The 21,677-nt window shown below is 59.4% G+C and overlaps 4 protein-coding genes across 7 annotated transcripts in view; 3 read left to right on the forward strand and 1 right to left on the reverse strand.

Moving 5' to 3' along the window:
• Positions 1-181: 181 nt before the first annotated feature.
• Positions 182-4,419, forward strand: DHODH (dihydroorotate dehydrogenase (quinone)). The gene is made up of 9 exons (XM_074582592.1): positions 182-215; positions 507-710; positions 1,133-1,332; positions 1,533-1,615; positions 2,160-2,347; positions 2,803-2,916; positions 3,269-3,422; positions 3,496-3,655; positions 3,807-4,419. Exons 1-9 carry the CDS (start codon positions 198-200, stop codon positions 3,871-3,873), a joined length of 1,188 nt encoding a protein of 395 aa, XP_074438693.1. The 5' UTR covers positions 182-197; the 3' UTR covers positions 3,874-4,419.
• A 2,331-nt stretch (positions 4,420-6,750) lies between these two features.
• Positions 6,751-8,773, forward strand: LOC141741684 (haptoglobin-like). Its single transcript, XM_074582594.1, has 5 exons — positions 6,751-6,894; positions 7,119-7,180; positions 7,350-7,451; positions 7,700-7,774; positions 7,973-8,773. The coding sequence occupies exons 1-5, from the start codon at positions 6,890-6,892 to the stop codon at positions 8,734-8,736; spliced, it is 1,008 nt and encodes a 335-aa protein (XP_074438695.1). The 5' UTR covers positions 6,751-6,889; the 3' UTR covers positions 8,737-8,773.
• An 867-nt stretch (positions 8,774-9,640) lies between these two features.
• Positions 9,641-20,127, forward strand: DHX38 (DEAH-box helicase 38). Of its 3 annotated transcripts, XM_074582596.1 has the most exons (27): positions 9,716-9,825; positions 9,912-10,314; positions 10,855-11,039; positions 11,197-11,301; positions 11,730-11,895; positions 12,005-12,123; positions 12,237-12,313; positions 12,515-12,670; positions 13,345-13,506; positions 13,592-13,699; positions 14,602-14,714; positions 14,818-14,955; positions 15,207-15,393; positions 15,489-15,674; positions 16,096-16,236; positions 16,426-16,536; positions 16,612-16,728; positions 16,979-17,086; positions 17,204-17,316; positions 17,855-18,063; positions 18,142-18,296; positions 18,374-18,529; positions 18,605-18,739; positions 18,817-18,942; positions 19,325-19,420; positions 19,593-19,714; positions 19,860-20,127. In XM_074582596.1, the coding sequence occupies exons 2-27, from the start codon at positions 9,977-9,979 to the stop codon at positions 19,942-19,944; spliced, it is 3,714 nt and encodes a 1,237-aa protein (XP_074438697.1). In that variant the 5' UTR covers positions 9,716-9,825; positions 9,912-9,976; the 3' UTR covers positions 19,945-20,127. The 3 variants fall into 3 exon arrangements, with proteins under 3 accessions (XP_074438696.1, XP_074438697.1, XP_074438698.1); XM_074582595.1 differs by having other exon boundaries at positions 9,641-10,314; XM_074582597.1 differs by lacking the exon at positions 18,817-18,942 and having other exon boundaries at positions 9,725-10,314.
• PMFBP1 (polyamine modulated factor 1 binding protein 1) overlaps positions 20,090-21,677 on the reverse strand; it is a 60,106-nt gene continuing 58,518 nt past the window's right edge. Inside the window, exon 5 of one of the 2 annotated variants that reach the window (XM_074582598.1) lies at positions 20,090-21,626. In XM_074582598.1, the coding sequence (XP_074438699.1) occupies positions 21,399-21,626 (228 nt within the window). In that variant the 3' untranslated portion in view covers positions 20,090-21,398. The remainder of the gene's footprint in view (positions 21,627-21,677) is intronic. The other variant, XM_074582599.1, reaches the window with a different exon arrangement.

Genomic DNA, 21,677 nt, shown 5'->3' on the forward strand with positions numbered 1-21,677 from the left:
TCTGGCCCCGCCCCTCGCCCGCCCCTGGGCGGGGTCAGCGCCGTCTCGCGCCAGGCTCCACCCCCCCCGCCGGTCGTCCCGGGATCCGGCCGCCCGCCCCGAGTCCCGCTGCGCCTCCATTGGCTGGGAGGGCCCGGCCTCCGCCAATCATCGGGTGGGGCTCCCGGAAGTGCCCCTCCACGTGGCGGGCTGAGCAGATGGCGGTGCCGCTGCGCGTGAGCGCCCGGGGGGCGGCGGGAGGAGCGGGGACCTACCGGACGGGGCGTGATCGGGGGGTCGCGCTTGGCCGGGGGCGGCTGGGGCTGGAGCGGGCAGTGCAGCGGCGGGGGGAGGGATGGGATGTGGGCGGGGCAGAGGGCGGGTGCCGGGATGGGGTGCCGGCGGGGCGGGGCGGCGGTGCTGGGGCGGGGTGCCGGGATGGGGTGCGGATGGGGTGCCGGTACCGGTAAGGGATGTGGGATCGGTGCCGGGGTGGGGTGCGGGCACGGTGCTGACCCCTCGTTCAGGGGCGGCTGCGAGCGCTGGCGGCGGCGCTGGGCGGCTGCGGGCTGCTGCTGGGCTCGGCGCTGGCGGCGGGCGACGAGCGGCTCTACACGGCGGCGGTGATGCCCGCGCTCCGCGTCCTCCCCCCCGAGGCCGCCCACGGCCTGGCCCTGCGCGCCGCCGCCCTCGGGCTGCTGCCATCTGCCCGTCCCGACGGCCCCGCGCTGGTACGGCTCTGCGGCGGGGGACACCGGGGTGGGGTGGCCAGGGCGGGGGGTGATGGCCGGGGGGTGCAGCCGGAGCGGCGGCGGGTGGCGGGAGGATCGCAGGGCCCGGGGGGGTGGGCAGGCAGACGTGTCCCAGAGTGACTCCAGACCCGTCGAGGTCCGTGGGGGGCAATGAGCTCTGCCCGCCGGTGGAGGTGCCCCACAGGGCTGCTGGGGTGGCCCAGGGTGCAGGAGATGGCCCTGGTGTGGGTCCCCCGGGGCAGGCAGCCGAGGAGGACACCCTGTGGGGCAGAGGGGATGGAGGGGAGGGGGTGGCTCCTGCGGGGGCTGGAGCGAGGCCCTGGCTGTGGCTCCTGGTGTCAGTGGGCTCTAGCCCTCCTGGCTCCCGGCTGCCAGAGTGTGACCCGGTCCCTGCCCCGCAGGAGGTGCAAGTCTTCGGCCAGCGGTTCCGCAACCCGCTGGGCCTGGCAGCTGGCTTCGACAAGCAGGGCGAGGCTGTGGACGGGCTGTACAAGATGGGGTTTGGCTTTGTGGAAGTAGGGACTGTCACACCTGAGCCCCAGGAGGGGAACCCCAGACCCAGGGTCTTCCGGCTGGTGGAGGACGAGGCGGTCATTAACAGGTGGGATCTGAGGGTGGCTGCTCCGCCGTGTCCCACGGGCTGGGGTGGTCCCGGCCTTGTGGTCTGTGCTGTGGTTGCTCTTGGGTTGGATGTGCTGAGCAGAGCTGCAGAGACCATGTATCTCCCTCACTTTTCTCCTGTGTCCTGCTCAGGGCTTGTGGACACCAGCCCAGCCCTGAACCTCGTCTCTTCTGGTGCAGGTATGGATTCAACAGCCACGGCCACGCTGCAGTGGAGCGCAGGCTGCGGGCCCGCCAGGAGACACAGCTCAGGCTCACTGGTGGTGAGACAAGCTTATAAACCTTTGCTCTTGGTGTCCGCAGGGTGGGTTTGGGGGTCTCCCAGGTAGCTGTAGGCTGGGAAATGTGCGTAACACCAGTGTCCAGGCACAGGAAGGCCCTGGCCAGAGCGGGGTGCGCTCAGACAGCAGGAACCCTATTGGGGCTGTAGCCTCTCCCCCTTGGGACTGTGACCAGGCACCTTTCTCCTGCCATTTTCTCTGTGATAGAGGCTGCGCTTGCTTCTCTGGGCAAGACATTTCTGCTGAGACTGGCCAAAGCCAATAGGGCCCCATCTGTGCAGTTTCCAAGGGCAGCCTCCGCTGGGTGGTCAGGCTGGAGGCTGTGGTGCTGGAAGGTGCTGACCGGGGCAGCTGTGATGACGCTCCTGTGGCTGCAGGACAGTCCCAGGCCCACCCTCGTGAAACATGTGGGCTGCATATCCCTGTCTTGATTTTAGCTGGTCCTGGGGCCTCCCTTGTCAGGCACTCTGGCCCCTTAGGTGGCGGTTGGTCCTGCCGCACTGGTTCAGCCATGTCTGTGTTCCAGCGGGGATGCCCCTTGGAGTCAACCTGGGCAAGAACAAGAGCTCTACCAACGCTGCAGCTGACTACATGGCTGGGGTCCGGACGCTGGGCCCTTTGGCTGACTACCTAGTTGTGAATGTGTCCAGCCCAAACACTCCAGGGCTGCGGGACCTGCAGGGCAAGGCTGAGCTGCGGGACCTGCTGACCAAGGTGGGTGACCCTCACAGCCAGCCCAGACCACACCTGCAGCACTGGGTGCCTCCCATCCCCTGACTGTTCCAGCCAGTGGGTTTGCCCCAGCGCAGGGAGGAGCATGGTGGGCAGAGCCACCGAGATGTCCCTTGATCAGCCGCTGGTGCGGTGTTCACAGGGTGCCGTGCTCCAGCAAAGGGCATGTGAGCAGTGAGGAATTGCCCTCTGCTCCGCCCCGGCAAAGGGGCAGCGAGCCACCCACCCCACAGCACTGGGAGTCACTGTGGTCCTGTGCAGGTCCTGTGTCCCTGGCCCTGTGCCGTAGGGTGCTCGTCCCATCGGCTGGGGACATGTAGGGAGAGCAGGGCCTGTCCCTCTGCTGCCTGTGGCGTTGGGTGCGCTCATCTCCCCGTCTGGGGCAGGAGGTGTTCCCCGTGACACACTGCTCTGTGCCCCGACATGTCCCCATGCAGGTACTGGCGGAGAGGGATGCGCTGCCCTGCGAGCGCAAGCCAGCCGTGCTGGTGAAGATTGCCCCTGACCTCACCACGCAGGACAAGCAGGACATCGCTAGTGTCATCTGCGAGGTGAGGAGATGGGAAGGGGAGGCTGGTGAGGAGCCGGGCTGGTGTGCCTTCTGCCCTCTGCACAGCACGGGGGCAGGACCCCACTGCTCCTGACAAGTCACCTTTCTGAAGGGACAGGAGGACCTGCAGCCCTCTAGCTGCCATAGGGACGGTGTCCTAGGTAGCTCTCAGTCTGTGAGGGCCTCTGTGCATCACCTGGACCTTGGGGACAGTCCAGGCAGTGAGGGGCAGCTGCTTTGTCCCCATGCACATTGCTGAGGTGCTTGCCAGGGGCGTCCTGGCCTGGCAGCCTGGGGTTGAGTGTGGGGGACTGCTCATGGCGGCTGTGTCCTCATGCTGCTGCCCGCCTCAGCTAGGTGTGGACGGGCTGATTGTCAGCAACACCACAGTGAGCCGCCCCAGCAGCCTCCGGAGCAGGCAGCGCACAGAGCCCGGGGGCCTCAGCGGGAAGCCCCTGCGGGAGCTCTCCACGCAGACCATCAGGGAGATGTACTCCCTCACCCGAGGTAGGGGCAGAGTAGGGCTTGGGGGCGCCGGCTGGCATTGCCCGTGCTCTCCTGACCCCGCGCCTGCCCACAGGCCGGGTGCCCATCATCGGCGTGGGTGGGGTGAGCAGCGGGCGTGATGCCCTGGAGAAGATCCGTGCTGGAGCCTCGCTCGTGCAGATGTACACAGCGCTTGTGTACCACGGGCCGCCGGTGGTGGGGGTGGTGAAGCGGGAACTGGAGGAGCTGCTGAGGTGAGTGGGGAGCCAGGCACCTCCCCAGGGAGTCCCTGGGCCCAGGGTGGCTCTCGGCAGCCGCGTGCTGGAGCACGAGCAGTGGTACCACGGGGCCGAGCCGCAGTGCCAGGCTGGCCCAGCCGTCACACACATCCCTATCCCTGGTTAGGGAGCAGGGCTTCAAGAACGTCATGGAGGCGGTTGGAGCAGATCACCGGTGCGGAACCAAGATCTAGCCAGGAGGAGCAGTGGCCAAGCAGGGACAGGACACTTCCAGTGCTGGTCAGGCTGGGACTGAGCTGAGGTCCTGGTGCCAGCCCCTGAGAAGGGTCAGTGATGGGCGAAGCTGGGGCTGCACTGGTGGGGAGCAGGGGAGGGGGGCCTCCACACTGGTGCCTCTGTCCAGGGCCGTATTTTGGCTTTTCTGTGGCTGGGGTCCCCAGCAGAAACCAGTGCTGGGCAAGGCTCTGCTGGGTGGTGAGGAAGGCCGCTGAGGGGGACAGCCCTGTGGGTTGGAGGCAGTCCTGTGCCCTGGTTCCTGCTTCAGTGCTTCCCCGTGGTCACACACCTCCCTGCCCAGAGCCATGGGCCAAGCTGTCCCTTCTGCCAGGGACCCCGCAGCCCGAGGTGCCTGCTCTGGCTGGCGCTTGTTCCTCCTGCACCGCAGCCTCCGCAGGAGTGTCTGCCCTCCTTGCCCTCCTCCCCTCTCCGCACGTAGTCCTGTAACAAACCCGCCAGCCCCGGGTCCTGCCTGAATATCAATAAATGTTTGGCTCACCTGGTCCTGTGTGCTGCTCTGGGGACATCCCTTGGGTTGGAAGGATGCAGCCTGGCTCTCCTCAGCCAAGCGGGATCAGCTGTCTTTACATTGTTCCCGATCGGTGCATCTTTTCCCAGTGATAGAAGCTGCAGGGTAAGCTGGGCTCTGGGATGGATCCACACAAAGTTCAGCAGGGCTCCCCTTGAGGAGACCTCTGCCTGAGGCTGGGCCCTTGGGAGGCGCTGGGCACCGTTTTTTCCCTTTGCTGCCGGTATGCAGATGTTTGGAGACAGCTGTGGTTATGCCCTGTCACTCGTTATGGAAAGGCACTGTTTGTTCATGCTTTTGGAGGCTCTCGGTTTTGTATTTGGGGCCTCTGGCATTGGCTGCTGCTTTCCTCGGACTCCCTGTGGTCATCTTGGGCCTTTCTTGAGCAAAACATCTTGATCTGGACATGGTGTTCCCTCTTCAGTCTCTCGCAATCCACCCTGCAGAGCAGGATTGCGTCAGAGCACTTCACCAAGCCTGTTTACAGGAGGAGCAGCACTGCTGACCCCACTCGCAATGGCCCTCGGCTCACATCAGGGCTGTCACCTTCTGCACCAGACCCTTTGTTTCCTAGCTTCTCTGCTTTGGACAGGTGGCACTTACTGCTGCTCTAACAGGGATGTGACCTGGTCCGTTGGCCGAGGTTTTGATGTGCTTTCTCTGGAGAGCGCCCGGGAGGCACTTGCTCCCCGTCTGAAGGTGACTGTCATGCCTGTGGGATTGTGAGCTTGAGTTTCACCTTGTCCCACAGCACTCTTGTCTGTGCTCTGCAGCTGATCCAAGACTGTGGCTTGGAGACATTCAGTGCCTTGCGCTGCCACGGCACTTGCCGGTGGTGTTGGCCTCGAGCATGGCCCTGCGCTGGCATAGCCCGGTGTGTGGTGTGCGGTCCGTGCCCCGTGGGCAGGCTGGGGCAGCTTCCCGCACCTTCCTGCTGGCAGTCCCTTTGCCTGAGCTAACCTTGAGGCTGACGAGCGGGCACCACGGCGCAGTCGCGTAGTTTTTTCTCCCCCTGCCAGGGCATGGCAGTCTCCTGTGGAGGGACAAGCCTGCTGCAGTGGGACAGAGCTATCTAAGCCTGCTATCATCAAATGCCACAGCACCTTTCTAAGTGCTGGCATGGTTCATGGATCGGAGCTGTCAAGCCCTGATGCATCCTGTGCTGGATTCTAGCCTTCTGTGCTCCAAGGGTGGTTGGATAAGTATGACTGGTGCTGGTCCAGAGGTGTCAAGCCCTGCATTGTTTAGGGGAACAGGTGCCCCATGAGATGAGAGGAAGCTTGCCCAGGATGGGAAGGCTCCTTCTGGGGTGTCTGGGGCCACACACAGATGTCCCTCCTGAGCCTGAAGGACTGGAGAGTCCGAGGGGCAGGAGGGGCTCGAGAGACCCCCACCAGGCCAGGCTTCGATGGCTCAGGGCTGGGGCTGGCCCCCCATGTTCCAGACGATTTTGGGGTGGCCTCCCTGCGACACTGTCACCCTGGGGTAGGTAAGAGTGTCGGTGCCTGTCCCCTCCGCGCCGTGCTGCCCCTTGGTTGTGCTCCTGCTGGAAGCAGACTCTGCTCGTTGGAGCAGGCTGATGTGCTCTGCCTGGCGCCCTTGCTGCTGGCCTGCCACATCCAGCTGGGCACGGGCCAGCGATTGCCGCTGCGAGTTCCCGTAAGGCTGGGCTGGGCCCTGGCCTCTGCTGACAAACAACCTGCACCCGAGGGGACGGGGGCTGCCGGGAAGCGGGGCTGGAGCCTGCTGGGCAGGAAGGGGTGGGTGCTTGTGGGAAGAGGTCAGCTTGGCCGCAGTCCCTCAGAGCCTGCAGTGAGCTGGCATGGGACATGCTGCACCCCTCGGCCCGCCGGGCTGGCACTGCCCAGGGCTCTGGTAGCCCCGAGCCCTGCTGCACCCCACCTTTGTGTCTGTCAGGGTGTGCCCCGGTGGTGGGCACAGCCAGGCACAGGATGGGATGGCTCCTGTGCCCCAGCTTCACCTGCCAGCACCGGGGCGGCTGCGTGCACCCCGTGGGGCTGCCGCGTGCCCCCACAGGGACTGCTCTAAGTGGTGGCACAGGGCAGTTTTGCAGGGAGCAGTGGCTGTCTCTGCTTTCTGTGAACCTCAGCTGGTGTCACAGCGCCAGGGCACCAGCGTCTGCAGCCAGATCCCTCCCTGCATATTTGTAGCTGCAAAATCCCAGAAACTCTTGGCACACTGGCTTCCCATGGGGGCTTGGGCAGGCTTCCCGGGAGCCTCTGCCAGGCCGGCTGTGAGCCAGGTGGGGCTTTTTGTGCTCCTCCTGCTGGGAAAGGTGCTGGCTGCATACAGCAGGTCAGGAGGTCTGGGAGCACACAGGTCTGCACCAGGGCGAGGGAGGTGGCAATAAAAGGGATCAGGAAGGAGCCCTGAACGGCATCGGCTTGCAGAGGAGGCTGCTGTGAGGAGAGGGAGCTACAAGCATGGGGTGAGCATTGTTGGCACGTCCCTGCACATACTCGGTGCTGTGTCTGTCTGCCTTGCCTGGCTGAGGACCTGGCCCTGCGGTGGGCTGTGGCAGGAGCTGTGTTGGGACTGAAACGTTCTGGGTCCCAACGCTGCAGACATCCTCCACAGCAGTAGGGTCCAGGTATGGCCCAGGTGACTTCTCCAGGCTGTTTCTCTACTGAGTGTGCCTTCTCTTCCCTGCAGACCTGCAGTGCTGCTGATTGCTGGCCTGGCCTGGACTGTGCTGGAGACTGCAACTGCCTCCGGTACCTTCCAGGGCAAGGGTGGGAGCACTGGGGCTCAGATGAAGCCAGGGACAGCTTGGCAGGGAGCAGGCATGGGGCAGGGAGGACAGGACTGGGGAGGGACCTGCCAGAGCCGGGCGCGATGTTCTGGGCTGGGTCCTCTGGGAAGCTGAGCATCCTCTGTCTGCAGACTGGAGCTGTGCAAAGCCTGCGGAGATTGAACATGGCTATGTGGAGCACCTGATCAAGTACCGCTGCAACCCGTACTACCAGCTGCGTGGCTCCGGTGATGGTGAGGCATGCGGCATGGGCACAGCACCCAGGGACGGGGCTTGTCCCCAGCTCCAGGGGATGCATGGGGCTGCACCGAAGCTGCATGATGCAGCTCCCCTCCACCTTCCCACCTTCCTGGGGGGGACGAGTAGCTACCCCCACTCCCCCAAGCCCTGGGGAGTTGCAGGTACCTCTGCACCTCCCTGGCTGTGGGGTCCATCCCCCGCCTTGCGGGGCAGGCGTGCTAACTCTGGTTTCCCTCCAAAGGCACATACAAGTGTGATGAGGATCACGCGTGGGTGAGCCCTGAAGCTGGCAAGGAGGTGCCTGTCTGTGAGCCAGGTGAGGGCAGAGCAGCAGGGGCTGGGGCTGCAAGGGGCAGAGTGGGTGGGAGGCTGTGAGGGGTCTGCCTGGGCAGCTGAACGGGCTCCTCGCAACCCCGATCCTCAGTGCTGCTCCCTGTGGCTGCTATGGGCCAGGAGGCACCTGGTGCCTGCCGGCCTCAGACAGCTCATCAGAGCCCTGCTCTGCCCTATGCAGTGTGTGGGAAGCCGAAGAACCCCCCCAGGCAGATGCAGCGCATCATCGGGGGCCTGCTGGCTAGGAAGGGCAGCTTCCCTTGGCAGGGCCGGCTAGTGACCCGCCACAACCTCACCGTGGGGGCCACACTCATCGGTGACCAGTGGCTGCTGACCACGGGCAAGAATGTCTACCTGAACCACAGTGAGGACACCAAGCCAGAGGAGATCGCGCCTACGCTGCAGCTCTTCCTGGGCAGCCAGAAGCAGCTTTCCTTGGACATCGAGCGTGTGGTGCTGCACCCCGGCTACCCCGAGGATGTGGATCTGGCCCTGCTGAAGCTTAAGCAGAAGGTGCTCCTTGGAGAGGAGGTGATGCCCATCTGCCTACCCCAGAAGAACTATGTGCGTCCAGGGCGGGTGGGTTACGTCTCAGGCTGGGGCCGAGGTGCCACCTTTGCCTTTCCCAACATGCTGAAGTATGTGATGCTGCCTGTGGCAGAGGGCGAGAAGTGCAGGCAGTACTATGAGGCACGGAATAAGTCCTACGGGGTCCACCCCATCCTCAGCAATGACACCTTCTGTGTGGGCATGAGTGAGCTGCGGGAGGATACATGCTACGGGGATGCCGGCGGCGCCTTTGCCGTGCAGGACCCCGATGATGACACCTGGTACGTGGCCGGCATCCTCAGCTATGACAAGACCTGCACGGCCTCCAAATATGGTGTATACGTGGATGTGCAGCGTGTCCTGGACTGGGTCAAGGAGACGGTGGCGGCCGGCTGAGGCAGGGCTGTGGGGGAATAAAACTGCTCCACACCCAGCTGCAGGCTCTGTCTGTGCATGGCGCTACGGCGGCGTGCCTGTGTGTGTCTGTGCGTGGGGGTGAGCGTTGTGTGTGCACCTGCCCCTTGGAGGGGGTGCCTGTGGGGTCCTTGCAGGGCTTCCCCTGGAGGGGTGGCGGAGGGGCCTTGTCTGCAGGGACTGCCTGGGGCTCTGTGGAGTTCTTCCCCCCATCGCCCCCTGTATGAGCATGACTGGTGCTGGTCCAGAGGTGTCAAGCCCTGCATTGTTTAGGGGAACAGGTGCCCCATGAGATGAGAGGAAGCTTGCCCAGGATGGGAAGGCTCCTTCTGGGGTGTCTGGGGCCACACACAGATGTCCCTCCTGAGCCTGAAGGACTGGAGAGTCCGAGGGGCAGGAGGGGCTCGAGAGAGACCCCCACCAGGCCAGGCTTCGATGGCTCAGGGCTGGGGCTGGCCCCCCATGTTCCAGACGATTTTGGGGTGGCCTCCCTGCGACGCTGTCACCCTGTGCTCTGCCTGGCGCCCTTGCTGCTGGCCTGCCACATCCAGCTGGGCACGGGCCAGCGATCGCCGCTGCGAGTTCCCGTAAGGCTGGGCCGGGTGTCTGGGGGGGTCTCCCCGATCCCTCCCGTGTGTGTGGGTACCTGCGGGGTTCTCCCCTCCCCGTGTAGGGGGGTGTCCTTGGGATTGTCCCCATGCCCCCCGCGTGTGGGGGGTGTCTGTGGTGTTCTCCTCTCCCTCCGCCCGGGTGTCGGCGTGTCCGCAGGGTTCGCACCCCGCTGTCTCTGGGGGTCTCCCTGGGTGTTCCGGCCGCGCCCTCCCCACCCGGAAGTCGTCCCGTGGCCACGTGACCACCTACGGTATCCGCACGCCGGAAGTCCTCCGAGGGACGCGTAGCGTGTCTTGTCTAGAGGTGGTTGGACTCTATGGTGGTTGCTACCCCTATAGGCTCTGGCCGCCACGTCTATGGTGCAAGTGGGCTAGAGCGGCTCGTCTGGCGGAGCACTGTGGGGCGGCCATGGCGGCGCTCGGGGAGCTAGTTTACGGTCGCTGAGGCAACTGCGAGCAGGTGTGGGGGTTGTGGGAGCGGGGCGAGGAGCGGCAGACCGGGGCAGCCCTCCGGTACCGACCCTCCCGCTGACCTGTGCCTCGCAGGCCCCATGGGTGCCCGCCGCGGCCCGGCCGCCCGGCCCAGCCAGGCGTGGTAGCGGTCGGCGGTGATGGCCATGGCCGAGGCGAGCGAGGAGTCGCTGCACCGGCTGGCGGGGACGAGCCCGGACGCCGAGGCCGGCGGGCTGGTCCTGCGGAACCGCAGCGCCGCCGCCGAGCAGCACGTCTTCAAGGCGCCGGCGCCACGGGCGTCCTTGCTGGGCCTGGACGTGCTGGCGGCCCAGAAGCGGCGGGAACGAGAACGCGAGGAGGAGGCGGCCGGTGGAAAGCGGTCCCGGGTCTCCTCCTACAAGGACTGGGAAGAGGGCCGTGACGAGGCGGGCAGCCCCGAGGAGGAGGATGATAATGAGGAGACCGATTGGAGCAGCCGGAATGCTCGCAAGGACAGGTGGGGTCAGCGTGGGGCTTCCCCGTGCTGGTGATGGCACTGGGTGCTTCACAGCCATTGTGTCCACACCAGGAGGAACGAGCGTGAGTGCAGGGTACGAGCACTGTCAGCTTCTGCAGGGGCCGCGCTCTGCGAGAGGCAGGGCTGTAACCTCCTGTGTGGTGAGGAGGCCTGGAGATCTCCTTGAGGGTGGACGATGGGGCATCTCTGTAGATCTGAGAAGGTCCGGGAAAAGCTCTTTCACTGGTGCCTTCCCTGAGGCGTTATGGGCAGGAGTGCTTTTAGATGGTGTTACGCCTGCAAACACCAGCCATCCTAGTTGTGAGACTGCCTGCCTGCTTCCTTATGCCTGGAGGCAGTGGCCTGCTGAGAAGTGCATGACTCTGAGAGCGGACGTGGTGGGCTGTTAGCAAAGGATGGAGAGAGCACTTTTAACTATAAGCTTCTGCTATAGCAGAGGTTAAAACTGCAATTGTATGAGACAAGTCAAAGGCCAGCTATTTCTCATCACTTTTGAGCTTTTCTGCTCTACTTTTCCAGGCATTACCGTTCTGTCCGTGTGGAAACGCCTTCCTACACAGGGGGTGTCAGCGAGGAGTTTTGGGAACGCAGCCGACAGCGGGAAAGGGAGCGTCGGGAACATGGTGTCTTTGCGTCCTCCAAGGAGGAAAAGGAACGAAAGAAGGAACGCAGGGATCGGGACCATGATCGTAAACGGGACCGCGGTAACTGCTCAAAGACCTTTGTGGCTCTTCCTGCTTAGGGTTTGGGCTTTTCCCTCAGGCTGTTTGTAGTCCTTAGCTAATGTTTGTGCTGTTTTCTGAAGCAGACTTGGGAAGCCCGTTTGTGCACCGGGCACCTGATCTTACATTTTTTTTGCAGAGGAGCGGGACAGAAGTCGTCATAGCAGCAGGTCAGAAAGAGATGGCTCATCGGAGCGGAGCAGCAGGAGGAGTGAACCAGAGAGTCCCAGACATAGGCCCAAAGGTAGGAGCGGGACCCAGTAAGAGTTCTCATGTGAGACCTAACAGGAAGGGGCTTGTACTTTTTTTTTTGGTTTGTTTCCTGCTGTTTTTGTCAGGATAAGTGTGGGTAGTAAAGCCTGTATCTTTTAATATTTGTGGTTAGGGCAAGCATAAAACTCCTAGCTTGACCTGGGTCTGGGAGCAATCTGCCAGCTCTGTGTGTGTGAAAATCTGGCTGATCTCTGTGCAGTGGGGTCTATTCTGGGTCTATGCGTTAGAAAGGTGGTCTTTTGACAATTTTTCTTGGAATTGCTGGGTTGGCCCCATCTCTTAGAGGGAGGGCAAATGGGTACCCTCTCTTCATGCTCCTTTCTAGAAGGTGTAAGGTGGCTCCAGGTGCCTGGGGTCACTGTTTGAACATCAGGTGTCAAACCCCATCTCCTCTGCTAGATGCAGCCACGCCGTCTCGCTCTAGCTGGGAGGAAGATGATAGTGGCTGCAGCAGTACCCGCCGCTCACAGTGGGAATCTCCCTCACCCACGCCTTCCTATCGAGACTCAGAGCGCAGCCACCGGGCATCATCGCTGCGGGACACGGACCGGAGAGACCGGGACAGGTATCAGTGCCTGGGGCTGTGCCTATGTTGAGCTGCAGAAAGGGGAGGGTATGTGTAAGAGTAGCGCCTGGCTGTGGGCACCAGTTCCTCCCTCATGCTGTTTTTTCAGGTCTGTGAGGAGCAGGTACTCGGATAAGACGCCACTGCCCACCCCATCATATAAATACAACGAGTGGGCTGACGACCGGAAACACCTGGGGTCCACGCCTCGGCTGTCTAGAGGGAGAGGTGAGGAGCCTGGGCTGGGCTGCCTAGGGTGGGCAGCAGGGGAGTCCCCTTGCCCTGGAAGGGCTCTAGGATTTCCTCTGGAGCAGCCGGACTGACCGGCTCACCCTCTCCAGGGCGGCATGCAGACGGGGAGGAGGGCATTGCCTTTGAGACGGAGGAGGAGCGGCAGCAGTGGGAGGACGACCAGCGGGTGAGAGCCCGAAGACGGGCGAGGAGCGGCCCGGGCAGCGGGTTCGGGGCTACTGGGCTGGGCCGCGGGGCCGCCGCTGGCCAGCAGGGCGAGGGGGGGCGGGGGGCGGGCTCCCCCCGGCGGCCAAACCGGGAGCGGCGGGAGGGTCCGGCCCTGGGAGCGGGGCCGGCAGAGCTCAGGGCTGCACCTCTCCCCTCCCAGCAAGCCGACAGGGACTGGTACATGATGGATGAGGGCTACGACGAGTTTCACAACCCCTTGGCCTACTCCTCTGAGGAGTACGTGAAAAAGCGCGAGCAGCACTTGCACAAGCAGAAGCAGAAGCGCATCTCAGCACAGCGGCGGCAGATCAATGAGGTAGGAGAGAGATGCAGGGTCGGCTGCTCTGAACACGTGGGCACTGCTTGTTTCACTGCCCCTTGAGAGATGCGCTTGCTGGCAGCAAAGGCTGGGCCCTTGCTCTCGGATGGAGGATGACAGTCTGTGTCCTGGCCCAGACTGAATGAGGGCTCACAGGGAAACTATTGTTAAGCTCCCCAAGAAAGTGCAGCCCTGCATCTCCTGTGTGGAGCAGAATTCGCAATTGGAGTGACTGCGGTGGATCGCAGTGTCCAGGGCAGCAGAAGTGCAGAGGACTATGGTCCTGCTATTCTGGGGTGTGAATTAGGTTACTCGGATTGTCTGCTGTTGGCACAGTGGATGCTGGGGGCTGCTTCCCTCAGCACATGAGCAGGATTATGTCCAGGCTTCCTGGCTTATTCCGAGTATGGTAGGGGCCTTGTGGACAATGTCTGTCCTACATTTCCTTGGAGACAATCCTGTTGGCCATGTGAAACAAATGTATTTGTCATACCCTGCTGCTTCCAGTTACTGTTTCTTCCCTAGTGCTTACTTTCAAGCTCCCTATGCTGGAGCTATCAGTTTCATCCTGTTGTCAGTGCAGGGCCTAAACTTGAGCTCAGTGTTCTGGTGTGATCTCTCAGGCTTCCTGTGGGGCTTCTCTATGTTTTCTGATAAGTTGTTTCCTGCAGGATAATGAGCGCTGGGAGACGAACCGCATGCTGACCAGTGGTGTGGTTCATCGAATTGAAGTGGATGAAGATTTTGAGGAGGATAACTCTGCTAAAGTGCATCTGCTGGTGCACAACCTAGTGCCCCCTTTCCTAGATGGACGGATTGTCTTCACCAAGCAGGTAGAGACTGTGGCTGAAGGTGCTGGTGGCAGGGAGCCCCACAAGAGTGAGCTCTCTGTACTGAAGCAATACCTCTTTCCTCTAGCCAGAGCCAGTCATCCCTGTCAAGGATGCCACCTCAGATTTGGCCATCATAGCCCGGAAAGGCAGCCAATTGGTGCGGAAGCACAGGGAGCAAAAGGAGCGTAAGCGGGTATGCTGTGACTTTTTGGCTTACTATCCCACTGTACATGTTCTGTAGTGCCTCACAGGCTTTGTTTGGAGTTTGCAGAATACAGGCTTTGGCAGCAATGGCGATAAGGAGTTCGTATTTTTATGATCTGAGATATCGTGGCAGCCAGCTCATTGCATTGTCTCATAAGCAGCTGCTGTGGTATGATTCCCTCAGGCACTGTGTGGGACGTGAATCACTGTGCACTTGTGTAGTGGAGTCTGATCCAAAGGACATTTGGATCATGGGAGAAGAGGGAAGGTGGAAGAATGCAAGGTAGCTTAGGAACAGTCAGTATGGCAGCAAGATATATCTTGTCATGTCTCAGCAGAAAAGTTGTGAGGAGGAGTATGCAGCAAGGTAGCATATTAGCTTTTGGGGGTGTTTTCTAGGGACTTTCTGCAAAGCTTGTGTGGTAGCTGTGAGGAGAGCACAGCTGTGTTCCTTGTAAATTGAAACTGAGCTGGATTTGAGCTGCGTATGCTATGAGTGAGACGGAGGTGGAAGCTAAACTGAGAGAGCAAACAGCGAGCTGGGAGAGAGGCCTGTGAGCGCTCATCAAGAGCAGGAAGATTATCTCTTGTTCAGATTTGTGTAGGTTTAAGTTAAAATTTAATGGAAGAGTCAGCAGCTGGAACCATTTTCTTAGGAGGCAGTTGGTCATCCTGTGCCTGAAGTCTCTGTATCCAGACCAGTGTCTAAAAGGTCTGTTCGAGTTCGCTTGGAAGAGGGGGGCTTGATGTAGAAATGGGGCGTATGTTCTGCATTGTAGCATTGGGGATTCGTGGGGCTAATATTCTCTCCTAGTCTTGTGGGTAGGATTGGAGAAGAATGATTTGTCAGTGCTTGCTGTAGCAAAGTTATGCTGCTCTCTGTCCTTCCAGGCTCAGCACAAGCACTGGGAGCTGGCAGGCACAAAACTGGGAGACATTATGGGGATCAAGAAAGAAGAGGAGAAGGATGAGATGGTGACAGAAGATGGCAAAGTGGATTACAAGTAGGAGCTTGCTTTGAATTACTCCTGCTTAGCCAGTGACGGGTGCTGGAGGCATAACAAAGTGTATGGAGAGGCAGTTCCAGGACTTCTGGTGTTTTCTTAGGACTGAGCAGAAGTTTGCCGAACACATGAAAGAAAAAAGTGAAGCCAGCAGCGAGTTCGCCAAGAAGAAATCAATCCTGGAGCAGAGACAATATCTGCCCATCTTTGCTGTGCAGCAGGAGCTTCTCTCCATCCTCAGGTATGGCTGCTAGGGAGCTGGTCATAGAGCATCCCCGGGGCATTGGCCTACATCTCAGGAACCCAAGTGGGAAATTCTAGATACATGGTCCATTTGGAAGCTGTACCCTCCAGACACAAAGCCCATTGCTTTGTGTGGTTGGTGGCAGCTCTCCCACTTGAGTAAGATGACACTTGGGTGGCCAGTCAGGGCTGTGAATGCAAAAGCCCTTCTTTGTGGTGTGTGAAGAAATACTTTTTCCCTTTCTTCAGAGACAACAGCATTGTGATTGTGGTGGGGGAGACGGGGAGTGGGAAGACGACTCAGCTGACACAGTACCTCCATGAGGATGGCTACACTGACTATGGCATGATTGGCTGCACCCAGCCCCGCAGAGTGGCGGCCATGTCAGTTGCCAAACGGGTCAGTGAAGAGATGGGGGTGCGTCTGGGCGAGGAGGTGAGTCTGGCAGTGGGTGCAGGGGTGCTGTTGCAGCTGTGCCCCAACAGCACATGGGGCTGTTGGAAGACTTATTAGTGTCTCTGCCCTCCCAGGTGGGCTATGCCATCCGCTTTGAGGACTGCACATCCGAAAAAACGGTGATCAAATACATGACAGATGGAATCCTTCTTCGTGAGTCACTGCGAGAGGCTGACCTGGACAACTACAGTGCTATCATCATGGATGAGGCACATGAGCGCTCACTCAATACTGACGTGCTCTTTGGCCTGCTTCGGGAGGTGTGTGTGAGCCTGGACTGGAGGACAGCAGCATAGGGCACATGAGGTGGTCTTCGAGCAGAGCATTGGCAGGGACAGCCCTTCTCTACCAGGTCTGGGAGAGGGAAGCAGAGCTGCCACATCTCTGCACTTATTGCTCCAACATCCTGGTCTCTGGTTCCAAGGGGTTAAATCTCCTGTAAGTGCTGCCAGAGGCTTGCGGGCTAACTGTCAGAAACTCTAGGTACAGAGATTTTTGTTGCTTATGGCTTCCCGGACTGAGGTTGGCAGGTATTTAACTGCACAGATCATATCACATCTGTGTTCCCTGGCGTAAGTGGCCGTTGCCTCTAGAATACAGCAGAAGCTCTGTCCTGTGCCCTTGTCTCTGCAGCCACGCACAAATGTCCCTTCCTTATTGTTCCTTTCATCTGCTTTCTAGGTGGTGGCCCGACGCTCAGATCTGAAGCTTGTTGTCACCTCAGCCACTATGGATGCAGATAAGTTTGCATCCTTCTTTGGGAACGTTCCTATTTTCCACATTCCTGGGCGCACTTTCCCTGTTGATATTCTTTTCAGCAAGGTATGGTGAATGTTGCAGAGGGAAGCTCTGTTGTGATGGGAGGGCATTGTGACTTGGGTGTACTGTACTCTGTGGTGGACAGAGAAGACAGAGGAGGAGTAGCCATGCTACTACTACAAGGAGTAGTCTTGCACACAGGATGGGGCAGGTGAGATTATTGATGTCTGTAACCTGGGCCGTGCCTTTCAGACCCCACAAGAGGATTATGTGGAGGCTGCAGTGAAACAAGCCCTGCAGGTCCATTTGTCTGGTGCTCCTGGGGACATCCTTGTCTTCATGCCTGGCCAGGAGGACATAGAGGTGAGCTGCAAGGGCAGGCACTGTTCTACCCCCATGTTATTTTAATCTTATGTTTACACCCCTCTTTGCGTCTAGGTGACCTCAGAGCAAATTGTGGAGCACCTTGAGGAGCTAGAGAAGGCACCTGCTCTTGCTGTACTGCCTATCTATTCTCAGCTACCATCGGACTTGCAGGCCAAGATCTTCCAGAAGGTGCTGATGTGTGCTCTGTGGTAGGAGTGGGGACAGGGGAAACTAGTGCAGGGAGGACTGCTGAGCCTGAGTAAAAGGTTCAGACATGCCTTTTGTATTGCATGTGAGGGTGAGAGAAAGCATGTGCCCCTGCTCCACTTCCCAAGAGTCACTCCTGTCCTCCTGGGTTCTGTGTTGCTGCTCTGCACTCTTCCTCAGTGCTGCAGACGCCCTTGCCCAGGGATTTGACTGATGTGCAGTATGCTTGCAGGCTCCGGATGGGGTCAGGAAGTGCATTGTTGCCACTAACATTGCAGAGACCTCACTGACAGTGGATGGCATCATGTTTGTGATTGACTCTGGCTACTGCAAGTTGAAGGTAAGCCAAGATTTCATGTACTGTTACGTCTGTCATCTCTAGGGTTGGGTTGACGGAGTTCTGTGGTAGTGACCCAGACTTCCTTTTGCTTCAGTCTGTTCTTCTTGTGCTCTGCAGGTTTTCAACCCCCGTATAGGCATGGATGCGCTGCAGATCTACCCCATCAGTCAAGCCAATGCCAATCAGAGGGCAGGCCGAGCTGGACGAACAGGCCCAGGCCACTGCTTCAGGTAGGAATGTCACTGGTGTTCTGTCATATCTGCAGCTTGGCAACAGGTTATATTTTTTTTTTCTTTTCCCCCTCACTGGAGCTGTTCATTACTTTGAACTTCTGTGGGGATGAGGGCAGTAGGCAGGCCTTGAGGTCTTCTCTTTTGGAACCAGCACCTCTGCAGAGGCATGGATGTACTCCGGTTTCTTCCCTTACCCATCTTCACTTGTGGCTGTTCCACCCTTTTTTCTGTCAGGATAACAGACAAGCCAAAGGCAGCTTTCTCAAGGCTTTGCTTTGAGACTGGCCTGCACCCAGGGAAGGACTGTGCTTGAGAGGGGTGTACGCTGTACTGCAGCCCAGGCATCCTTATGTGCTGGGGAGGCCACACTTTGGCCAGGGTAGAGGTTCCTCCCTGTGGTCCTGCTGGATGGCCTGGCTGAGTGCAGAGTTGCTGCCCCGTGCCATGCCTGGCTGGGTTGGGCAACAGCTGGTGAGTCAGTAAGGAACGCAGTGGCTTGAACGGGAGGAGCATGCTCTTGGCATCTGTTCCCCAGGCTCTACACCCAGAGTGCCTACAAGAACGAGCTGCTGACAACTACGGTGCCCGAGATCCAGCGCACCAACCTTGCCAATGTAGTGCTTTTGCTCAAGTCCCTGGGTGTGCAGGACCTGCTGCAGTTCCACTTCATGGATCCGCCTCCTGAGGACAACATGCTGAACTCCATGTACCAGCTGTGGATCCTGGGGGCCCTGGATAATACAGGTACTGGCTACTGGGATAAGCTGTCAATCCATGGGACCAGGACCTGCCCAGCTGCTGATCCCTATGCTGTTCCTACAGGTGGTCTGACCTCAACAGGACGTCTCATGGTGGAGTTCCCACTGGATCCTGCACTCTCCAAAATGCTCATTGTCTCCTGCGACATGGGTTGCAGCTCTGAGATCTTGCTCATTGTCTCCATGTTGTCTGTGCCTGCCATCTTTTATCGGCCTAAGGTACCTGTTTGCTCTTTCAGCAGTTTGGGGCTTTACTCTGACCTTTGACTAACCTGTGTTCTTTGCTTACCCTTCAGGGCCGAGAGGAGGAGAGTGATCAAGTGCGGGAGAAATTTGCTGTTCCAGAGAGTGATCACTTGACTTATCTGAATGTTTACCTGCAGTGGAAGAACAACAGCTATTCCACACTGTGGTGCAACCAGCACTTCATCCATGCCAAGGCCATGCGGAAGGTGAGGCTGTGGCAGAGAGGCTGGGGGAGGGAGCCTTACGCAGGAGAGGCGTCTGACTGCCACACACCTTTGCAGGTGCGGGAGGTGCGTGCCCAGCTCAAGGACATTATGGTGCAGCAGCGGATGAGCTTAGCATCCTGTGGTACTGACTGGGATGTTGTCAGGAAGTGCATCTGTGCTGCGTATTTCCATCAAGCTGCAAAGCTGAAGGTGAGATGTCTGTGCTCGTCTGGGGGCTGAGAGGCCCTGTCTATGAAGTGGTGGGCTAACCACACTTGTCTTTGCAGGGCATTGGGGAGTATGTGAACATCCGCACAGGCATGCCCTGCCACCTGCACCCCACAAGCTCTCTGTTCGGCATGGGCTACACACCAGATTACATTGTGTATCATGAGTTGGTCATGACCACCAAGGTGAGCTTGAGCTGAGGGCTACCAAGAAGGGTGAGGAGCGCTCTGAGGGAGATGGGAGGGCTTTGCTGTGATACTAGGATCTGTCAGAAGGGCAGTTCTCAGCCTATCTCATCTATACCAACTAGGCATGTCTGTGTCATCTGCAGAGCCCTGTTTGTACCTTTCCCAGTGTTTTTCCTGGCCTATGTGGGACATGTTTGAACTTCTTTGCGGTCTCACCAAGTCCAGCCCATAGCAGCTTCTGAGGCCAGGAGGAATTGTCTGAAAGGGGTATAGTCCCAGCCTGAGAAAAGTGGGGGAGGGAGAGAGCTGCCGTGGCTCTAGAAATGGTGCCCAGGCCCTGAGAGTGCCATCCCGCTACCCTTTCCTTCTTTCCCTGCAGGAATACATGCAGTGTGTCACTGCTGTGGATGGAGAGTGGCTGGCAGAGCTGGGCCCCATGTTCTACAGTATCAAACATGCTGGCAAGTCACGCCAGGTGAGTCTCCTGTCCAGGATGAGCTGGCAGACAGCAGGCCCGCTGCATGCCTGTTTTAGTGCAGTGTGTGTGTGTGTGCTTTGACATGGAGGCAACAGGCCTGTAGCCTTGCAGAGAGTCTGCTCCTGGCCAGCCCTTTGCCTGTCTCTGACCTGCTTCTGCCTTGCTCCAGGAGAACCGCCGCCGTGCCAAGGAGGAAGTGTCTGCCATGGAGGAAGAGATGGCTTTGGCTGAGGAGCAGCTGCGTGCCCGTCGGGAGGAGCAGGAGCGCCGTAACCCACTGGGCAGCGTGAGGTAGGTGCTGGCCCTGCCTGGCCATGGGTTGCCTCCTTAAGAGTGGGGGTAGTGAGCTGCGTGGAGAATCCCAACTTCCCCGTGGGTGTTCTGGTGCAAGGAAAGGTTGCACATTCCACTAATCACCCCTGTCCTCTCCTGGCAGATCTACTAAAATCTACACCCCTGGGCGGAAGGAGCAGGGGGAACCCCTGACGCCACGACGCACCCCAGCCCGCTTTGGCCTCTAAGAAGGCAGTGCCCGTTGCTTTGAGGCTTAAAGACTTCCAGGAGCAGCTGAGCCTTAGGAGAGTGCCCAGCTCCTCTGATCACTGTACTCTGTGAGGTGCTCTACAGCTTGTGGTCCAGGAAGGCTTTGGTGCTTGGCACTAATTTTGCTACAGAACAGAAATAATTTTATTTGTTTAAAGGTTGTCAGTCTAATCCTTGCTTTGTTTTGTGCTGCTTCTTGTCCTGGAGGTGACCGTTGAGTGGAGGCAGCCCTGCAGAATCGTGCAGGGCTGGTACTGTCAAGTTGTTGCCCTGTAGAGTGTGGGACAAGGCACAGAATTACACTGCCCTAGAGGGCAAAGACAGCCTGTCCCTGTCCCAGCCCTGTCCCATCCTACTGCAAAGGCAGTTTGCCCACAACCCAAGCCCTGGGCCCGCAGCTGGTGCCCTGCTGCCCCCATACGCACAGGACCATGGGGCCAGCCCTGTTTGAGGCCAGGCTGTGCCAGGAATTCTGCTCACCTTCGGCTGCCCACACTTGTGCTGCTGCTTATGTGTTCTGACTGTGACGTACGTGTTTTCCTCCTGCATCCTGCCCAGTGTGTCTTGAAGATGCCTGGAGGAAAGGAAGGGGAGATGCAGTGGTGCAGACAGTCCTGATCTGCTGGCCTTGCAGGAGGCTGGGTAGTCCAGCAGTTGTCCATCTGTGCCATACACCTCTGCTGGCAGCAGTAACTGCTGTGCACAGAGACCTCAGCCCTACTCCCCATGTTGCCCGCTTACTCCTTTTTGCTTGTCAGCTCTGTGGTCTGCCTGATTTGCCACTGGATCTTGTCCCCTAGTTTCTCATTTGACTGCCTGCAAACAAGGCGTGAGCTGAGCGAGTTGGTGTGAGGAGAAGGCAGCCACCTGCCTCTCTTTACTCTGGTAAGGCTTCTCGCTCACATCTGCTCCTTCACATACTGGCTGATGTTGACCAGCACCAGCTCCTTCTCCTGGTCCAGCCTGCTGCTATCAGAGCATGCCAGAGCGTGGGAAGAGCGCAGAGTTTCTACCTGGAAAGAATGACCCCCTGTGCCACGTGTGAACGAGCATGTGGTTGCTCTTCCCAGCCTCTATGAGCCCAGGATTGAAGGCAGTTGGAGAGACCAGGCTGGCTGGGGCAGCAGCCTTTGGGGCTGAGCAGAGGGTCTGGAGATGCCGATGCCTTGAGAGAGCTGCTCTGGAGAGGAACCATTACCTCAGCACTGCTGGCTGTGAGCTTCTGTCATAACGTGGTAGTTCTACGCTGAGGGGCTTTGTTCTAGCAACAGGGAAAAGAGGGCTGGTTTAAGGAGAACAAAATATTCAGCCCTGCTGCTGCTAGACCCACAGTCTCCTCCCTTGGTGGCCTGGGATCTGCAGTATGCTGTCCCCGCTCCTGTCCTCTCTACTTCTCCCCTGCCTGTGGGCCAGGATCTGTCGTTCCCTGGTGCTAGGGCCCAGCCTGCGCTCCTGCTCTTGGGCTGTGGTGCTGCCTGTTTCTATCCTGCACCTGCTCCTTGGCCTTGCTGAGATCTTCCTTGAGGAAAGCCATCTCCACCTTGCAAACCACCAGCTCCTTTTCTCTCATAGCCAGAGCTCGCTCGCTGTCCTGGTGTAGCTGCTGCCAGTGTTGGGCTCGGCTGCTCAGCTCCTGCTGCCTCTTCTGGAGGGAATGGACCTGCCGGTGGCACAGAGAGGCAGTGAGAGATGCAGGTGGAGCGCAGACTGC

This window comes from Larus michahellis, chromosome 4 (genome assembly GCF_964199755.1).
Source record: "Larus michahellis chromosome 4, bLarMic1.1, whole genome shotgun sequence".
Classification (NCBI taxonomy): domain Eukaryota; kingdom Metazoa; phylum Chordata; class Aves; order Charadriiformes; family Laridae; genus Larus; species Larus michahellis.

Bases quoted from the DNA above. Each gene is read 5' to 3' on its own strand.
- DHODH (XM_074582592.1), top strand. The intron at 1,616-2,159 runs GTGAGACAAGCT...TCTGTGTTCCAG, and splicing joins ACAGCTCAGGCTCACTGGTG to CGGGGATGCCCCTTGGAGTC. The intron at 3,656-3,806 runs GTGAGTGGGGAG...ATCCCTGGTTAG, and splicing joins GAACTGGAGGAGCTGCTGAG to GGAGCAGGGCTTCAAGAACG.
- LOC141741684 (XM_074582594.1), top strand. The intron at 7,452-7,699 runs GTGAGGCATGCG...TTCCCTCCAAAG, and splicing joins GCTGCGTGGCTCCGGTGATG to GCACATACAAGTGTGATGAG. The intron at 7,775-7,972 runs GTGAGGGCAGAG...TGCCCTATGCAG, and splicing joins GGTGCCTGTCTGTGAGCCAG to TGTGTGGGAAGCCGAAGAAC.
- DHX38 (XM_074582595.1), top strand. From the start codon at position 9,977: ATGGCCATGGCCGAGGCGAGCGAGGAGTCGCTGCACCGGCTGGCGGGG. The intron at 15,394-15,488 runs GTGAGTCTGGCA...CTGCCCTCCCAG, and splicing joins GGGTGCGTCTGGGCGAGGAG to GTGGGCTATGCCATCCGCTT. The intron at 18,530-18,604 runs GTGAGGCTGTGG...ACACCTTTGCAG, and splicing joins ATGCCAAGGCCATGCGGAAG to GTGCGGGAGGTGCGTGCCCA.